Source organism: Megalobrama amblycephala, linkage group LG14 (genome assembly GCF_018812025.1).
Source record: "Megalobrama amblycephala isolate DHTTF-2021 linkage group LG14, ASM1881202v1, whole genome shotgun sequence".
Lineage (NCBI taxonomy): Eukaryota > Metazoa > Chordata > Actinopteri > Cypriniformes > Xenocyprididae > Megalobrama > Megalobrama amblycephala.
The window spans coordinates 42,400,096-42,421,800 of record NC_063057.1 but is presented as its reverse complement, the minus strand read 5'-3'; the positions used below and the strand labels follow the sequence as shown (position 1 = coordinate 42,421,800).

General features: G+C 37.3%; 1 protein-coding gene across 1 annotated transcript in view; it reads left to right on the top strand.

The window, feature by feature from the left end:
• The first annotated feature begins 3,118 nt into the window (after window positions 1-3,118).
• The window catches only part of si:ch73-60h1.1 (calcium/calmodulin-dependent protein kinase type IV), a 63,815-nt gene continuing 45,228 nt past the window's right edge, over window positions 3,119-21,705 (top strand). The window contains 5 exon segments of the mRNA XM_048155849.1: window positions 3,119-3,936; window positions 5,588-5,666; window positions 5,772-5,834; window positions 5,926-6,008; window positions 12,144-12,216. Of these exon segments, the coding sequence (XP_048011806.1) occupies window positions 3,830-3,936; window positions 5,588-5,666; window positions 5,772-5,834; window positions 5,926-6,008; window positions 12,144-12,216 (405 nt within the window). The 5' untranslated portion in view covers window positions 3,119-3,829.

Genomic DNA, 21,705 nt, shown 5'->3' with positions numbered 1-21,705 from the left:
TTTACATTACATGCCCATATTCTGTCTTTATGTTGCTACAATTTGTAACAACATGTACATAAAGGAAACAATGTTGTCACATAATACAGACAAATGGGAAACATTTTATGTGTATCTTTTGGTCATTTGTTTGTGATTTAATATAGAAATCGGAAAAATGGGAAAAAAAACGGCACCTTTTTCGTTTTTTTTTTTTTTTTTTTTCAAACTAATATAAAACTAATATTCGGCTTGATTTTTCGTTCAGTGGTAGAAAATGAATAAACAACAATTTTAATATTTGATCTCTACATGTGGGCGGGAATGAAACACCCCTTTCCGCTGATTGGTCGACCAAACATTAAACCGAGCCGTCTTCAGGGCTGCGTTGACAAAACGTTGCAAAACGTTTTTTAAATGGAAACGGTGGTGCGTTGAACACACTGTTCTGATGACGCAAGAGCTGCAGCTATGGCAGCTGAGAATGCCATTATTTGTGTTCCTTTTCAAGAATTTTCGGAGCCTGATGAAATACGTGTTTAATACTGCAAAATACGCTCGATGTTACAGTCACTGCCCTTGCCGTCCAGAATAAAACAGAACATCCCAATCGAGTGAAGGGATTTGTGGAAACTTCTAATTATTGTGATATAACATTTGCCTTGCATTTCAGCATGAAAAGACAAACATTTAAGGTGAAGGATAATCCACTTCTTACCTCCGAGACTGTTGATCTATATTATTTTTATTGTGAGTATTAGGCTTATCATTATTGCTGATCACTGTTGTTGTGCTATGATATTGTAACATTTACCATTATATAATCAGAGGAGTATAGAAAAGTTTATTATAGTGTCACTTCACAATACAATAGCAAAATATATAAGTATTTTTATGTTACATTAATACCCATTGTGCGAGCTGTCTCTTTAATACCGCGTGGTTTATATACATCTTGCCGCTGATTGGGCTGACATTTATGACACACCCACTAAACAAGAGAAAACGTATCTCAAACCCGTTGCACACCGTTTCTAGGAAACATGTAGTTAAACCCGGAAAACGTAGCAAAACGTTGCGCACTGGTTTGAGCTTGAACTTGCCCCAGTTCTTCCGCAGTTCCGCGCAGCAGAATAACAATCCACTGCTATGGATTCATAACGCGTTTATTGCAACTACATTTAACTCTCGTCAAACAGCCAGACTAACGAATGGCTTGACACATACCATACCGAGGCAGAGCATAGACAAGGCTTTTTTCTGTGTGTCCATAAATTCGGCAACCTACGCGTATTTATCTCAGAAATATTATTATTAAACTAGTTTATCTCAGAAGTAATAATTTACTTAGCACCTGCACTCACAACTACCTAATAGCCAACACCGTTGGCACACTGCCTGTTTTATTATTGTTGACCCCGCGACTCACTGGACAGCACAGAGATATGGTAGTGAATCCCAGACCAGTATCAATTTAAGTCATCATACAGAAGTCATAACTTTTTTATAGTCAATAATACGCTGAGATATGGACAATGGAGGAACTTAAAATATATCACAGATATGAAAAGAAATGACATCGTATCGTAGTTTATGTTCACAGCACATCTAGTTCTATTATGATTTTTATTCATACATTACACAGATGGATATCATAATGTCGTTATCCCACAGAATGGCTGTTTCAAATATGAATTTGACGTCATGATTTTAAAATGAACTCGTTTGAGTATGAATAAAACCCTGAAATAAGATTTTGAACAATAAACCAGAGATGAAGGGTTTTCATATTTAGTGCCATCTACCAGAGTCAGAAATTAACTTTCCCATGTGAGGCAAATGATTTTCAGGGTTTTTTATTTTCTTTTACCTTTCTGTAGGATTTCTTTCCTAATCTTATTAAATATGTATGCTATTAAAGATAGCATGTTAAATTCTTAAATTTAGTCAAATAAATTTAAATAAATAAATATGACACTATAGGCTGTTACCAATTAAATCAGTATTAACCAAGTGCATGAAGTTGCTTTCAGATGTAGCTATTTACAGTAAATACATTTACATAGCATTAAAACTGTATAATATAATGAGATTAATATTTTAAACAACATTTTTAACATTTTAACATTTAACATTGTGTTAAGGAAGGAGTCATTTATGTATTCATAGATTCGTTCAAAACGCTGATTAATTCAGGAATAAAATCAAGATGTTTTCTATATTAATTGATGATTGAATCATCGTCTATATTAATGGGTCGTTCAAAGACTCTTATTCATTCAGGAATGAAACAACTCTGTGTGCCTACTGCAAGTCAGTCGCACAACGGTTCATTCCCGCCCACATGAAGAGATCAAATATTCAAGTTGTTTATTAATTTTCTACCCCTGAACAAAAAACGAAAAATCAAGCCAATTTCTTGTTTTTCGTTTTGTTTGAAAAAAAAAAAAAAAAGCGGAAAAGGTGCCGTTTTTCCGATTTCTATATTAAATCAAAAAACAAATGACCAAAAGATACACGGACCATTCATTGTATCATTTCTTATGCATGTTTGAACAGAAAATTGTCTTTATTTAAAATGTTTTATAAAATATATTGTTGTTAAATATTGTAGATATCTATCCGATCAAAATTCATGTGAAAACAGCAGAACATTACGTGTAGGGGTGCAGCTCTATTAACTATATAAGCTCCGCCCATAACTTCCGTCCTGTGGCTGCTGGTTTGGCGATGCTGGTCTGAAACTGCAGCTATCTGCCGCTGGATACTATTGGAGATACATTTATAGCACCACCAAGCTGTCATTTTGCTAAGACGGAACAGTCTGAAACAAGTTGAGCTGTCCGAGGTTCTGAAATGAACCACGCGCAATTGACTATGAGCAATATTGTATTTGATTACGGGAAACGTTTTTAACTGTGATATGTAAGATTACTCAAACGTGATACCTAGTGATGGGATCCGTAAGAAATTCGTATTTGGCTTATCTTAACGATTCCGTAAGAATACATTCCCAACCCTAATGATAGCAGAAACACATCCGTTATTTTGATTGAATATTCCGCTTCCCATTTGCAGCCCACAGTGAAAGCCAGGGATTGGAAGAGAGGCTGAGAGGGCGTGTGTATGTGACTGTGTGTGCGTGTGTGTGTGTGTGGTTTACCGTGTGACAGACCCCCTCCCTTTCTCCACCCCTTACCAGCACAAACAGCAGTGTGATATTTACATTAGGAACGACTTTACTTCATCTTCACCCTTCTAATTCACAATATTCGTCAGCTTTTTGAGAAGCATCTAAGAAATAAGACGCTGATCTGTTGTTTTTCATTCTGGCGAGGACCAAAGCAAGGAATCTTTCATCATCCTGTCGCTTGTGACATCGGGAATCGCAGGATTATGATATTTTCCTGAATGTTGTGTGTCGTGGGAGATTTAAGGGTTGGGATCTATGAGGCCATTTGGAAGCTGAAGACCCACTTTGAAAACAGCCTTTGTATTGTTTTGAGTAACCGAGTAAAAAAACATAATTTATGAGATATGTCTTCTTGTTAACGTAGGATATAGATATAGATACATTTAAAATAGACCGGATTTGGAGATCAACTCCAGCCCGCAGTGATGCTCAGTGTCTGGACTGACTTTTAATACGCGCACTCAGACGGAAATGGAAACCTGGACATTTTAAATCATTGATCACTTTGAAGAGCAGATTCATAAACATAGACTAGCAACCATAGCATAGCTTAATCTGACACTCAGATGTAAAAGTGATCGAGGTTTCCTGGGCTTCCCTGATCTAGGGATTAGTTGTATTCATTATAACGGAAGAACAGTCTTCGGAGAGTCCATCATGCCCACCTCTCGGTCCGGCGCGTGCACGGTGGAATACTGGGTCGATGGATCGCGCCGAGATGCGACAGTGGAGGATTTCTATAACATGGGCCCAGAATTAGGCAGGTAAGTACATTACTGCATCCAATTTACATTTATTTTGATATTATATTGTAAATACATAGGCCTATACGTTCAAATTACTTGTCGACCTATATTGTTTTTATGACCATAGTGATACAAATTATGTATCATATGCAGAACCAATATTTAATTATTTTATTTTATTTCTGCTTTTTACCATAAGTAATCATCAGACTGCAACAACAACAACAAAAAACCTATAACATATTTGTAAGTATCATTGTTAGTTGAAACCGATCATTTTTTTTTTTTTTTTTTTTTTTTTTTTGTGAAGTTATCATTGTGGCAAACTGCCACTAACATAAAAATATGAATAAAGAATAAATTAGTATAAATGGCAGCTATTTAAGTAAAGATAGCCGATTAAAATATCGGTAAAATAATATTGGTCAAACCAATTAATGGTCTTTCATTATACTTAATATGTATTTACTATGTGGAGCTGTTATAATAGTGTTATTACTGCAGTTGGTTATATTTATATGTGCAATGTAAGTGTTAATATTTGTGTTACCTTTGTCTATATATGAGCAGGTGGTTTTGTGTTGTAATAAAGTTTATTTTGTCCTGCTAATGAGTGTGATAGGTTATTTCTAAACTAATTGAGCTAAAATTTTATCTCCCTGTTGTAAACAAACACCCAATCTTTGCAAATGTCACCAAGTATTTTAAAATGTTATCATTACCTCCCAGGATGTGGGATGCAAAATGTTGAGCAGCTCATGCTGTCACCTGATTTCAGTTTGTCATTATAGCCGTGTGGCATGGTATGAAATTCAGCACAGAGAATGACTTCTATGGGGCTCGTTTTCAAAGAATGAATTGTTTTTAATGTACGCCAATTCCTGCACATTGTATTACCGTCAGTAGATTGATGTCTATTGCTGATTATATGGAATTGTTTGTCAGACACTGATGCATTGAAGTGCTGGATAACAAGGCAGCAGATGGAGAAATTATGGCCTTCTCTTTGAGTGCTTGTCTGATTGAGTCATTCAATGACCATGAAAAGCAAAGACAAGATCTGAGAGGCAACATGAGGACCATATATGGTTATATATAACACAAATATTGTATAACATAACACAGCCATGTAAGGGCTTATGTACTAGAGAAGGAAGGTGATTTATTTAATACATTACATATTATGTTCAGGCTAGTACATCAGGCAGAATACAGTGTGGAGAATATTTGTATATGTGAGCATTTTAAGAGCCTTGTCTGAAGTACAGGCAAATTTAATTTTTGGTCCAGTTTAGTTTAGTATGATGTCATTAAATGTGTATTCCCTTCTTTAAGATTTCATGTCCTCATGGAGACTGACAGTTTAGACTCAGTTGTCATGGAAATGCACAGACATATAGTGGTGATGGGGGAGGTAGAATGTAGGTAGGAACCTTCATGATCAGGTGAGCAGTGGAGGCCACATTTGGTTTTATTAGCATCTTCCTATCTGTCACTTTGTGCTATTTGTTTATGTATGGTAATTTCTGTGATGTACGTTTATCAAATTTAAGATCCTTATTAAATTATGAGTATATTATATAAATATATATATATATATATATATATATATATATATATATATATAATATAAGTATACATAAGTATACTGCTTTGTGTTAACCAACAGGGGTGCCACATCTGTTGTGTTTCGCTGTGAAGAGAAGCAGACTGAGAAACCTTATGCTGTGAAGGTCTTGAAGAAAACTGTAAGTTGATTGGTGATTTTATAGGAGCATATTTTCATTTTCATTTTCATTTCTGAAATCCCAGAATGACTGTTTGAGGTTATTTTCATTGTGTCATCAACTCAGATTGACAAGAAAATTGTGAGGACTGAGATTGGAGTCCTGCTGCGTCTGTCTCATCCAAATATTGTAAGATATTTATGTTCCCCGTTCATTGTTTTCCATGAGAATATGGATGGGCTTGTTCTGATGTGACTGTTCTCACTTTGTTTTGATTCAGATTCGTCTGAAGGAAATTTTTGAGACAGAGACAGAGATCTTTCTCATCCTAGAGCTGGTCACAGGTGGAGAGCTCTTTGACAGGTATTATGTCCCCCATTAATTAGATGCAATTCAAATGTGAAACAGGCTTTAGGACATTCATCGTCGGCTTAAAGGGATAATTTACCCAAAAATGAAAATTCATCATCACCCTCATGTCATTCCAAACCTCTTTCTTTTGTGGAACACAAAAGAAGATATTTAGAAAAAAGGTGTACTCTTTTTGCCCACATGATAAAAGTCAACGAAAGTGAAAACTTCATTATAAATCATAAACTTTTATAGTATTTATTAATATTTTGAATTAGGCTTTTCATTGTATATTTTTCAGTTTTCATTGTAATTTTAAATTTAGTCATTTTCTATGTGCTTTTGACATTTTTATATTTTTTATGTCTTTTTAGCATTTATTTACTTTCAATTTCAGGAATTTAGTACCTCAGCTTATTTATTTCAGGTAGTTACATTTATTTATCTATTTATTCATTTATTTATTTATTTATTTATTTATTGAGGTTTTCCATCTGATCTAATATTTATATTTTATTTTATTTCAGCTTTATTTCAATTCCCAAAAATGATTTCCAATTGCTTTAGTTTCAGTTAACAAGAACAACACTGCAGAGAGGAAAGAAAATCATACTAGTTTGGAACAACATGCGGGACAGTAAATGATGATAGGGAGAACTATCCCTTTAAGCAACTGTCTTAACACGGTTTATTGCTCAAAGTATATTACAGTTTTTTTTTCAATTGCTAACATCCCTTTGTTCAATCTGTAGTCACATTTTCAAAACTCTAAACACAATTAGCACAACATCTGTCTGTTGTGGCCATACCATTAAACCAATTCATGTTGTTTTCATACAAAATGCAGTCAATTAACATGTTTCTAATATGCTTAAATGTTCTTTTCACACAAGCTTACCCCATACCAAAATCATGGATCATTCTGATCTTATTTACAAATTAAACACAGCAAGTCAGAAATGAAGACCTAATGTTCCACACTTTAAATTTGTTCAATGTGGATGCAGAACAACACAGAGTAGCAGAGAGAAAAAAATGTAAGGGAGAGGAATAGATGAAGGAGGAGAGGAGTAGTTGGATCAGGACAAGGGAGAAGAGGTATGGGAGAGGAGTGAGATTGTGTGCTGGATTGTGCATCTCTATATTTTTTTCCCCTTACACATGTGGAACCTATGAAAGCTTATTTCTGCCATGAATTAAAAAAAAAAAGAAAAGGAAAAAAATAAAAAAAAAGTAATTCTTACTTTTTATCTCACAATTACTTTTTCTCTCAATTCCTATAGTTTACTATATATCACAATTCAACAAGATGTAAACTCACAATTGCAAGAAAAAAAAAAAAAAAATAGAATTGTGAGATAAAAAGTCACAATTTACCTTTTATACTTTTTTATTCTGTGGCAGAAAAAAGCTTCCATAATAACCAAAGGCCATGTATGTTGGATTTGTTGTTGATCAATGGAAGCAATATCATGTTTTCATTTCAGTAAAAGCTTCATACTACAGTGATTTTACTACAACAATTCAACTACCACTGTTCCATATATGCAAAATATGTGGTCTGTGTAGGGCACTAACTACCAAGGGGACACCATCCCACCCTCTATGGGGGCATCAACAAAACACCACCCCACCCCACCCCCCACAAAGCAATTTCAACCAAGGGGGCAACTGAAGTTCTGCATAGGGGACTCATTTGACCAGTGGATGCCCTGAGCTATTTTGTTACTTTCGTCTTCTTTTTTTTCTACTGTACATTCTATAATGGGGACTCATTCACTTTTTAGTATGTTGCCAAGAATGCACACATTAAGCACTCAACCAAAAATGTAGAAAGGCTTACATGTAAGCATCCTACTTTTACTGCAGTAAAAGGAAACTGAATTTTATAAAAACAATGGATTTCATATTGTCTGCAGGTAGAACTGAAACAGTAATGCAGTTTTCATAATGCCATCAACTGTTAGTATTTTGACAGTCATTGTGCAATGATTGACTATATGTTCATGTTGGATAGAAAACTAGTGCTTGTGCTTTGACAGAACGACTTGATTTTGAATCAGGTTTGCTGTGTTTTGATAGAGTTACTATATGTAGAAAAAGGTTTTTAGCATTTTGAAATTTAGAGTTTGTATTTATTTAACAAAATATGGTTTTGGGCAGAAAATTAACTATTTGGCTAAGTATGTGATGTAGGAGTGTTGCTGTATTAAGAGTTTAAGTATTAAAAGTACTTTAAGTATTGGTAAACGCTTGCAATTGTAAAAAAAAACTGAGATATAATCTACCACCGTGTGATGATATGATGAGGGCCAAGTTTCTCTCCTTAGATCTTATATAGGAATCTCATTCTTTCTTTATCATCAACACCTTCTGCTCAAGTTCTTACAGCTCAGTGGCCGTTCTATCTGCTCTTCTACCAAACAGTGAGACGTAATTGAACATAAGTGGGTTTGGTGTAGAGTAGGAACAAGGTTTAAGTGGGTTTGGTGCAGAGTAGGAACAGGATGTGTTTGCCTATATATATATATATATATATATATATATATATATATATATATATACATATATATACATATATGCCTATATATATATATATATATATATATATATATATATGCCTATATATATATATATATATATATATATATGTATATATATATGTCATGATCACCGTCTGTTCCTGTCACTTCCCGGACTTCATTCCCCATAATCCTCTCTGCCAATCACCTGCACTCACTCCACCAATCACTGCACTAATCACCACACCCAGCTGCCACGCATTACCTGGACTATATAAGACTCACACACTCTTCACCTGATCGCGAAGTCTTGATTCACCCTGTGACAATTCTAAGCGTTATTTCCCTGTCTGCCTGTTCGTTACTGTTTCTGCCTGATTCCTGTTTTACGACCCATTGCTGCCTGCCTCGATCCTTTGCCTGTACCCTGACTACGATTCTGCCTGTAGTGATGGCGAGATGAAGTCTCATGAAGCATTGAAGCTTTTCAGCCAAGTGGTTCACAAAAGGGTTCATTTCTCGAGGCTTCATTTGCTCACAATTCCACCTGGTGGTCAAAGAGTGTAAAACAAGCAGATACATTACAGATGACCTGATGTGATCTGATACACTTTATTTTGCGCCAGTTAAGGCTTATAAATAACGGTGAAGAAGAAAAAAAGCAATTTACACATAGACTAATATATTTATTTGAATGTAATGTGTATTTTCTATTGTATATAATTACTGTTTAACATAACTGTGTAATAAACATATTTGCTTCAAATTAATGGGGCTATCAAATGTGTGCAAATAAATTCTTTGGTCATAACAGGCAGGAGGGGCGATATTATTATTCTAAAACCACAAATTCTGAGGGGATCCCATGGTTTATATATCTGTCAAAATGTCACGCTAAGATTTGAACCGCATCCTGAACCAGTCAGGCAGAAGCGAGGCTTCGAACGTCATCAATGACGTCATTGATCTAAAGTGATACAAGCCTCGATACGCGCTTCACTAAAAGCTTCCGGGATTTCTCGACACACGCTCCGAAGCCTTGGCACAGAACGTAACATCACTATCTGCCTGTTCTTTATTGCTCCTGTTTGTTCCTGTTTGACCCTGCTTGTACGACCACGCTCACTTTTAATAAAATGCTGCATTTGGATCCCCTGCCCGTCATTACAGAAGACTTCGCCACACTAGATCCAGCAGCTTCCACGAGCGTTTCCAGCCTCAGCATTGACCCAGCATGGTGTCTCGTCAGCCTCCGCCAAGGTACCCGTACCCTCGAGGTGCACATTCAGAACTTTTTGGATATAGCTAACTTATCTGATCTGCCGGATTGTGCCCTCATTGTTTTTTTTTTGTTATGGGTTAAATGAACCACTGAAGGGCTATTTAATCACCAACGGTCCCCGAGGATCATTTGTTGAACTTCTGGACTTTGCCCTGTTAACTGTTGGTTCACGTTTTACTGTGGGTGTCGTGGAGGATTCCGACACCGCAGTGAATCATGTAATGGCCGCCGCATCAAAGACCACTCACAAAATGGCGGCCACTACAACATCACATCACGTCTTCACTGATCACCCAGAGCCACGTCCTGTCTCCACAGATCGCCCAGAGCCACGTCATGTCTCCGCTGATCACCCAGAGCCTTGTCACATCTTCGTTGATCGTCCAGAGCCAAGTCAAGTCCCCGCTGAACGTCCAGAATCACGTCACGTCTCTGGATTCGTCCGAGAGTGGAGGAGGTTACGTTCCAGCATGAATGATCCTCCACTGACTACAGCACGAGCAGCTGGCATTCCTAAGCCTCCGCCGGCCGCTTCGTTCTCAAGTTCGCCGGTTGCAACGCACTCAAAGTCGCCGGTTGCAACGCACTCAAAGTCGCCGGTTGCGACGCACTCAAGTTCGCCGGTTGCAACGCACTCAAGCGCCCTGGACGCGTTGGACAAGATGGCTGCTTTGCCAGGTGCCTCACAGGCAAGATGGCCGCCCCTTCGGTGCTTATGGATGTAGGGGGCGTTCCAGCCATTGAGTCCGCTCCAGAACCCGCTGCAGCCAGTGAGTCTGCTCCAGAACCCGCTCCAACCGGTGAACCATCGCCTCATCCTCGGAAGAGGAGGAGGAGGAGGAAGAAGGCTTCTTCCATTCTTCAAGGCTCAGAAGCCTTTCAAGAGCCCGCTGTGGGTCTGGAGACCACTCCAGAGGTCTCTCCTGCTCCGCCCAAGCGTCGTGCTCTGCCAGCACCACCCAAGCTTCTTGCTCTGCCAGCGCCCCCCAAGCTCCTAGCCCTGCCAACACCGCCCAAGCTCCTAGCCCTGCTAGCGTCGCCTAAGCTACTTGCTCTGCCAGCGCCGCCCAAGCTTCTAGCCCTGCCAGCGCCGCCCAAGCTCCTTGCTCTGCCAGCGCCGCCTAAGCTCCTTGTTCTGCCAGCGCCGCCCAAGTTCCTCGCTCTGCCAGCGCCACTCAAGCATCTTGCCCTTGCCGGCGCCACCCGAACTCCTTGCCCACAAACCCGCTACGGACCCCATTGAAATCCCCAAGAACTTTTTTTTGGGGGGGCAGTATACCTAAGGGTGGGGAGCTTGTGGGTGGGGAGCTTGTGGGGGGAGCTTGTGGGTGGGGACCCTGCCCGGCCACTGCCGTCATCGGCCTTGGAACTGTTATGGCCACCCATGGACTGTAACCCACTATGGCCGTTTATGGACTCTGACCCACCGTGGTCATCTATGGACTCTAACCTGCCGTGGTTGCCCAAGCCACCTAACCTGCCGTGGTTGCCCAAGCCACCTAACCTGCCATGGCTGCCCTGAGCCACCTGACCTGCCGTGGCTGCCTGAGCCACCTGACCTGCCATGGTTGCCTGAACCACCTGACCTGCCGTGGATTCCCGACACTCCTGACCTGCCGTGGCCGCCCCAGCCACCTGACCCGCCATGGCTGCCCAAGGCTCCGGACCCGCCGTGGCTGCCCGAGGCGCCTGACCAGCCGTGGCTGCCCGAGGCTCCTGACCCGCCGTGACTGCCCGAGGCTCCTGACCCACCGTGGCTACCCTGAGGCTCCTGACCCGCCGTGGCTTCCCGGACTTCATTCCCCATAATCCTCTCTGCCAATCACCTGCACTCACTCCACCAATCACTCCACTAATCACCACACCCAGCTGCCACGCATTACCTGGACAATAAAAGACTCACACACTCTTCACCTGTTCGCGAAGTCTTGATTCACCCTGTGACAGTTCTAAGCGTTATTTCCCTGTCTGCCTGTTTGTTACTGTTTCTGCCTGATTCCTGTTTTATGACCCATTGCTGCCTGCCTCGATCCTTTGCCTGTACCCTGACTATGATTCTGCCTGTTCTTTATTGCTTCTGTTTGTTCCTGTTTGACCCTGCTTGTATGACCACGCTCCCTTTTAATAAAACGCTGCATTTGGATCACCTGCCTGAGTCTCCCATCATTACTATATATATGTATATGTATGTACACACACACATACACACCTAAACATCAGCTGTTCATTTTTAAAAACAAATGACAGTCTCTATATCTGCTATGTGCTACTGTGAATTTTTTTTTTTTATTCTTTTTAAATTTGTCTCTAAGATGGTCCTACATGAGATGTGTGTCGTTTCAGGATTGTGGAGAGGGGCTACTACAGCGAGCGAGATGCAGCTCACGTTATCAAACAGATTCTGGAGGCTGTGGCGGTAAGACCATATGAATCATGAATCGTGAAAGGCAATAATGGTAATGTGAATGTTTAGGATTTAAAATTTCCTGGGTCTTTTTAAGTAAAAGAATCTGGGTACTGGGTAGACATACTCTAATGTTCACAATACAAAACTGCAAAAAAGGCACATTCAGAAATCTCCATGGTTTTGATGTTATAACATATTACCACCCACTCTTACAGGTTAATGTCTGTTTACAGTTTTTTTTCTTTCAAATTGCTTACACACTAAAAGTGGTACTTAAGGCCCACTCAGTGAAACCATTCACTCGTGTATAGAATCTTCAGACCAAGTCTGCAAAACTATTTTGCAGACTATTGCTATTTTGCACATTATGTGCTTTACACTCAGTTTGCTATTGTAAAACTTTAAATACAGTTCTCTACATCACACATTGCTCAAACCTAACAGCTCTTGTGTTTAATTTGGGAAACACTGCCATTTATAGTTTTTTTAACTGCTTACACACATTTTCAAAACTTTGCCTTTTATTTTACACACAATTTTACACACAGATCCAAGAATTGCACACACAGAATGCAAAATGCCTCACATCTCTTGCAAAATGAAGCACTGCATTCAAAATATCACAAACACATCTCAAAAGCAAACATTTGTCTTATGTTGCAAACACCTTTGCCATTATATTCTGTTTGTGTGCACATGCACACATATGCACACAGTTAGTCAAAACCTAAAGCTCTTCTTTCATGAGCTCCTATGTACATTTCTGTACAAGATAGAAAGTAATTGGCAGAGAGATTCAAGGTAAACATGAAAGCAAGATTGAAACCAAACTATTTTTTTACTATAAGCATTTGTGATTGTGAATACAGTATTACACAGTATGAAAGAAAAGAAATACATCAACCATGTGTAGTTGGACAAAAACAATGGTTGTATTTGAAAAAGTAAATCAAGATACTTCCTGTTAGATTTTTGTGTTACATAGAAAATTGTGTGTTGTGTTTTGCAAAATGAAATTAATGAAATTGACAACTCAGTCAAAGGCTAAGAATTAGTGTATGGTTTTGCAGATTTGGTGTGTGGTTCTGGTGTTTGAGTGTCAGGTTTCAGAAATTGGGTGACAAGTAATGATTACGTGTGTAATCAGTTGAAAAAAAAACTTTAAATGCCACACTTAATTTCCTGATCACCTACACCCAATGATCATGTGTGAAAACTCTTACACATAACACATAGAAAAAACTGTAACAGAAAAGATCATGTAAGTGCTTTTATAAAATTATAAGTTTCACCATTCTACTTTTACGTCCCTTTCTAAGTGTCTCATTGTATCCTTGATTTTTGCTTTTCTTTAAAGAAAACAAGTGATGCATTAAAATAATTTTTGTGTTAATCAACTTTATGCCACATATGCTGTCGATTGAGCTTACTAAACCAGAATATTCCATTTAAAGATGCAGTAGAAGTCTTAAAGGTGCAGCATATATTAAAAAATGTTTATTTTTCAAGGATCAGAGAGAAGTTAGAAAATGTAGTGTAAAACATAATCATGATTTGTTGAAGCAACATTACAAGACTTAACTATGAAATGCTACAAAAGGTGTATAATATGGCCCCTATAATGTGAGGCAAATAATATGACCAAATAGCATGATATAATGATACGTGTCATGGGGGACTGCAGTTGCTTTAATGCATTTTCAGCTGGAGGATTATTGTGAATGTGTTGGTGTGGCTGAACACATGTCCAGTGATGGGCTGACAGTGGAGAGATGTGGGTCAGTCTTGTCGTCACTCAAAAGTGGACGGTAGAGTAAGCGGATGTGTGCACAGAGCTGCTAGTGAAAAATAATCTTCTCAGAAAAAAAAACATTGCAATTTTTTCCCTCAGCTTTTAATCTCCCTGAGCAAGAGGAATGTGGGGTGGTGTTACATAACAGCTCAGCAATCTGACAATGAAGCAACAATGCCACATGTGCTGATTTATGTGTAGAATGTTTGTGTGTGCAGGTCGTATCTGTTTAATACACATCTGTGACATAATTTCTAGTGCTTGATTGTGACATAAGTTTTATATATGTGCATATATGACAATTTTGGGAAGACTTTGTATCTGTCTCTGACCTGGGTTGACCAGGATTTTTTTGTTTTTTCAGTTGCTCAGCTAACCCAGTAAATCCCATTTTGATTTGGCAAACCCAGAAACCACAGAACACCCTAACAATTGCATAGCAATCTGCTAAATCCACTAAAAACAGAAATCTGACAAACACCTTAGCACTAGATTGGTGATTTTGCTCACATTTTTAGAAAATCTAAAAATCTAGCTAAATTTATAATTTCCTAAATTATTTGGCCTAATATTTAAACCTAATATTTAAACTCCCACTGAAGTGCCTTGAAACGTGTTGCGTTATTCAATGTGTTTATGTAATTTCCACTGAAACAGGAAGACAGGAAGGAATATAGTGAGTGGCTCATCCCCTTTTTTAAATAGCCAATAGGTTTTCATTTATATCACAGCTTGGCCAGAGCTGTTGAACTTGGCAAAGCCGCATTTGACAGCTTATGACAACCACATATTGTATATAAATTTAATCTAATAGATTCACTCTTTAGATTTAATATGAAAGTGTTACTACAAAACAGTGGTCATCATCGTCATAATGCCGAGGATGCATAGTTGTGTGTGTGTGGCCCTGGTAAACCCTACGTTGTGGGGCAAAATGGACAAAATATTCTTTGGTCCCCATGAGGAAAACAGCTTATAAATCATACTATATGATGTTTTTGAAAATGTATAAATGCAGAAAGTGAGGGTTGTGTTTAGCAGTAGGGTAAGAGGTTAAGAATATACAGTTACAGTATAAAAACCATTATGTGTATGGAAAGACCCCTTAAAATATGGAAACCCAACAGGCTGTGGAGGTTTGCATAACACTGCCATGAAACCAGACTGCATTCACCTTAATGGAAAGAATATTTTCACTGTCTAAATTGTTTCTGATGAGAAGCTGAAGAGCAGAATGATGTCATCAAATTCATTGACTATTACATTTTGAATGGATATATCTTCTAAATGCCAATTTTGTTTTTGGTTTGGAGCACATTAGCTTATAAATAACCTTAAAGGGGACCCACTATGCCCCTTTTTAAAGGGTTAGTTCACCCAAAAATGAAAATTATGTCATTAATGACTCACCCTCATGTCGTTCCAAACCCGTAAGACCTCCGTTCATCTTCGGAACACAGTTTAAGATATTTTAGATTTAGTCCGAGAGCTTTCTGTCCCTCCATTGAAAATATATGTACGGTAGACTGTCCATGTCCAGAAAGGTAATAAAAACATCATCAAAGTAGACCATGTGACATCAGTGGGTTAGTTAGAAGTTTTTGAAGCATCGAAAATACATTTTGGTCCAAAAATAACAAAAACTATGACTTTATTCAGCATTGTATTCTCTTCCGGAATCCTTTCCATTAAATTGATTCCATTGAATTGATTCCATTGAATCCTTTCATCTGTCGGCGTTGGTAATGCACTTTTACATCGTTGTTTTTGGCGATTAGGACATCCGCGACATGCACACTTATGCACCATTTTAAAAAATATAGCAATACCAAAATACAAACAATGTAGAATAGCTTGAATACAGCATGCGTCTCCCTCAGACTGTAAACGAAGCTTCGGGCGCACCGGATAACACGTCAGCAGCGTCATTGCGGAGTCGTGAACCCGGATTGACAACAGACCCGGAAGAGAATACAATGCTGAATAAAGTCGTTTTTTAAAATAGTTTTTGTTATTTTTGGACCAAAATGTATTTTCGATGCTTCAAAAACTTCTAACTAACCCACTGATGTCACATGGACTACTTTGATGATGTTTTTATTACCTTTCTGGACATGGACAGTCTACCGTACATACACTTTCAATGGAGGGACAGAAAGCTCTCGGACTAAATCTAAAATATCTTAAACTGTGTTCCGAAGATGAACAGAGGTCTTACGGGTTTGGAACGACATGAGGGTGAGTCATTAATGACATAATTTTCATTTTTGGGTGAACTAACCCTTTAAGAGATGTAAAATAAGTCTCTGATGTCCCAAGAGTGTGTGAAGTTTTAGCTCAAAATACCTGACAGATAATTTTTTATAACATGTTAAAATTTACACTTTTTGGGGTTGAGCAAAAACACACCATTTTAGTGTGTCCCTTTAAATGCAAATGAGCTGCTTCTCCCGGCCTAAGAGGGTGGAGCTTCAAGAGCTGATGCTCCGAGCTCCGGTGACAGAACAATCTCATGCACTAATAATATAAGAAACTCTCCGTAGCAGTGTTCAGTTCGAACCGGAGTCTGAAAATGATGCCTACAGAGCCAGGAAATATATGCTGCATGGAGATAGAACAGGTACAGTTCAGTTTAATTGCAGTTATAACTCATGTTGTCATCTTGCTTTTATCCACTATTACAGTTTTTTTTTTTTTTTAATTGCTTTGGTGCAATTTTCACAAGCAACTGGTAAATTTTCAAAACTCTTAGTACTAATATCACAACAGATCATCAAAGGTGCACTTTTTTCAAACATTTCAGCATATTTTCAATTGTGTTAGTACAATACACAAAATCAGTAGTACAATATTATAAAATCATTTTCACTACACAAAATAAGTGTTTCATCTATATAAATGTTTCATTCACAGTAACTGCCTTTCATGAAGCTAATACTATAAAACTTTTGATTTGCATCTCTTCTCGTTTAGTTTAATACATTAATACATTTACATAATACAATACACAAAACACTTCATACATGTCTCAAATCAACTCATTCTTCCAGAACACTAGCAAAGGTTTTCACCATAAAACATTGACCTAAAAACACTAACATCAGTTAGAATTATACATTTTGTTTTTTTTTTTAATTTCTTTACAAAACAAGAATGACACTCTCTACTGCTTATAATTCACTGCAGTATATGTGACCAGATCCAGCAAAATGAGTCACAGTGACCCAAATTTCAAAATTGAGATTTTGGTATCAATGGAAAGATGAGACTATAAGCTTTAAAATGATATCCTAGTCAAGATATACCCATTTTAATTATGGTTGTCTGCCCTCTTTTTCCAGTTGAAAACCTGAGAAAATCGCTTTTAAAGTTTTTTGCCCGTTTTTTTGTTATCTTTCAAAATCCATTGCATTTAAAGGGATAAACTATTTATTTTACAGCTTAATTTGACCAAAGACATATATATATATATATATATATATATATGAATGCTATTAAACCAGGCTGAAGCTCAAATATTTTAAAGTATTTATTTGAATTAACCCTTTAAGACCTGAAGGCTTTTTTAGAGTTTTATTTATTTATTTTTTTATTTATTTTTTTTCTCTGAGCGACACACACAAAAGTAAAGACTCATAACTCCAAAACTCTAGCAAGGAGAGTCAAAAGGTAGGTATCATTTGATAGAAAACATTTTAAATTTTAAGAAAATATAAATTACATTACATTTGGCCATTTTCTTGCTGAGAAACAGCTGATAAAAGACAAAAAATATATATAATTTTTAAAAAATAATTTTTCTTTTTTTTATTTGACTTGGAATAACTCAGGAACACAATAAGATCGCTAAAAAAATCTTTTTTGGTGATACTCTCCTATATGTGAGCTGCATCTGGTTCAAATTTCGTGGTGATATTATAAAGAATAGTTTGAAAAATTGTTGTTCATTTTTTCCACAGCCAGGTGGCGCCAACGGGCGGTAAACTCAGGTTTAGAGGTGCTTCTCAGCACTCGTTAAGAGTTTGTCAAAATGATTAGATGCATTAAAAAGATGAGATTCTAAGCTTTAAAATGATATCTATTTTGTGTTATTCCACGTTGGAAAACGAACATGGATGGGTCCGGGAACACTGGATACACACTGCATCCCGGAGAGATGAGAGACATGTTTTTAGCCAAGTAGCCTATGTTAAATCATTTTGTGAGTAATATCTTGTGATCAACGCAATATATTATATTGATTTTGGATTCGTTTTAATCTTGAGAATCTGCTTTAAATATTGATGTGCCATTTTTATGATCTGTGCATTTTTCATGAAGTTATGAGCACGTGAAATATACATACTTGTATTCAGTTAGCGGCTGTGCTGTTTTTGTTGTAAACACATATTACTCAGACTCATTAGAGGGTGAAAACAACGCAACAGAAGCATGTTGGAGGCGTGATATTAAAGTTTAAAGTCTTTGGTTTTGTATGCAAAAAGAATTTTTGTGCTACCTATATGGATTCATTTTTTATTGGCTCTTAAAGAGAGACACGCAAATGGCTGGACCGATCGCGTGCCTGTCAGTCGAAACGGGGCTTCCCATTGTTAAAAATCAGCATTTAGGTCAGTGTGTTTACATTTCTAAGCTTTTTGATTGGTTCTATACAACGTGTAACACCATATTTGTAGAGCAGAGATAATGACGTTTCAGGGGATACCGGGAAATACTCATAAGTGACAAGAGGAGTTGAGAAGTTCATTTCCAGCGAATTTAGTAAAACCATGTCAAATTTAATAGCCATTTAAATACCTTTACTCAATTATCTGGACTACGAAACTTTGGGAGATTATTTTTGAAAGTCTGTTCTTTGAAATTAGCTTAAAAAAATCGATTTTTTCATTGTTTTTCCACATTATCGGCCCATATCTTAAAATAGAATGTTGCGACTTCCGACTCATTTCGCCAGATCGGGTCACATATGTTACATGGCCCATGTTTACATTACAGAACAAAATTATTCCTAAGTTTCCCCTTTTTAATGGATGGTAATGAAAATGAAAGACTAATGCTTGTGTAGGTGTTCAATTTCATCTAATTGTTTTGGTAGTAGTTGATTTTTTAGATTCAGAATATATGTCATAGCTATATTACTGTAGAAATGTAGCCAATTTCTGTCTTATTCAGTTTGGTATTATGTTATTGTTTTGAACACAAGTTTAACAGTTTGAAAACAGTATGTAAGCCTCTGCAAATTGGCCTGTACGTACAAAGAGTTTTGGCAGTTGTTGTGTCTGAGTGAGAAAAGAATTCATGAAATTTGAGAGATGTAGTCATTGAATGCATTTTGTGCCAAAGCAATGATAACTGATCCTCAGTTTAGCCCACATAGACTTCTGTTGTGCTCACTGTCTGAAGAGTTTTGCAAAAGTTGAATGGATTGAAGTATTGAGAAATGTGTCCTAGCATCTGTAAAAAACTGTAACGCAACATGAAGCAATTGCATAAACCAGCACATTAGTTTTATTCTTGTGCACACACTAAAACACAGACAGTTCCGTTCATTGGTGGAAAAATGTGAACGTGCAGAACTGCTTGTGTTTCCGTGTGTGCGGATGAAATATAATCATCCGTGACATTCCTCTGCCGTTTGTCTTTGCACGCTTCAACTCTCAATGCACTACAACTGCTCCTGACAAAAATGCAATTAAATGATTTGGTGGTCTTGTATTAAACGCATAAATTAAAATGATTTACTTTTCATTCAGTAAACGTTTCTGGATTTATTTGACATTTTTTTTGCTCAGGATCAGTTTAATAATTTATTTAATAATTCATAATATTTTGACAGCCCAGAGGGCTGCAGTCCATATTTCAATGTGCAAATAAGGGCCATTAAAGTAGCATTACAGTTTTTTACAGAGGCTAGGACACATTTCTCAATACTTAGGTCACTTTTGCAAAACTCTTCACACAGTTCTCCTAACCAACTTTCAGCTTGGCAAAGCAGTTCATTTCACATTCAAAATGCACTACAACTACCAAAACACTTTATTCAGGTCTCAAATCAACTCATTCTTCCGGAACACTAGCAAAGGTTGACAGCCGACAAACACACTTTGTCACCCACAAAACAATGACCTAAAGAACACTAACAACATGTAGCATTATATAATGTTTTCTTGTTTAAAACAAGGACACATCTCTGTTTATATTCACTGCAATATATGTTACTGGAATGAATCAGACATGATGCAGAATTCGTCAATATTTTATGTTGTTTATTTGTTTTTATTTTTTTGCACTGAGTAATTCCAAAATACAAGAATTTGTATACACATCATCCACTGATACAGATACAATTCAAGTTGTTTTTATAACATTTAATTTTAAGATTTAAAATATATTTCATTAAAATATTACTGTAGCAAATTGCTGTCTTATTCAGTTTTATATAATGTTATTGTTTTGAACACAAAGTTTAACAGTTTTGAAAACAGTATGTAAGCATGTGCAAATTGGCCTGTACGTACAAAGAGTTTTGGCAGTTGTTGTGAAATTTGAGAGATGTAGTCATTGAATGCATTTTGCGCCAAAGCAGTGAACAATTGATCCTCAGTTTAGCCCACATAGACTTCTGTTGTGCTCACTGTGTGAAGAGTTTTGCAAAAGTGACCTAAGTATTGAAGAAATGTGTCCTAGCGTCTGTAAAAAACTGTAATGGGAAAAGTGTATTACAGTAGGTGCATTGAAGTGCATTAGGAATACACAAATATAATAAAACTTCTGTAGTGATTTTTACTTTGTCCATTCATGGACGCAAAGTAAAATAGGGATTGGTACTCACGTCACCGCTGACGTTGTGATTTTTGGATCACACGTCTCTTAAGGTGTGGATTATGAGTACATCAGATGACCACTTCCCCCTTTTTCCCTAGTTCAGGGCACCAGCTAAGATCTTTTACCTTGGCAGTATGAGAACACTCTCAACAGGGGCTTTTCATTCATTTAGAATTTATGTAAAGTGGTCAGCTGATTTATTTGAAAGATTGGTGAGATTGCTAACTTGTAGAACCTCTTCTGTATTATCAGCACAAGGAAGACACAAGCGTAATAAAATATATTTTATTAACAAAAAGATAAACAAGAATAACACAACTACTAAATGAATACCATGAATGATAAAGAAATAAAGTGCATAAGATACTTAGAATACAAGTGATTAAGTTGGGTGTGGCTATGGAAAAGTTACGTTATCTTAGGGAAAGATAAACTGTTTCTCTGAAAATAATAAGGTGGAAAACTTTATTATGCAACAAACAAATAAATGAAAGATTATTTGTTATTAACTAACATCAGCTACAGTATATTACATCTAATGGGAATTAGGAAATTATATACTGATAATATACAACAATGCCAAGGTCTCTGGAAAGAGGTTTGGTTAAGTGATATTTACTTTCCACTTGGTTGAGTCCAGATGACGGTGACGTCCTCCACTAGTTGTGCTGGGTGACAATGCAGTGGAGAGAGGAGCCAGAATCCTTAGAGCCTTCAACAAGAGCCTTAACAATCTGGAACACGCAGACGAAGGTACCTTGGATTGAAGGTTTGCTCTCCTTTAGCTTAACCCTGTTGCAGATGTCGTTACTGTCTCGCTGGACGGAAACTCTGGACGTAGTGTTTGTTGATGTCTCTTTCCTCACAAGCTGGAGGCTTAG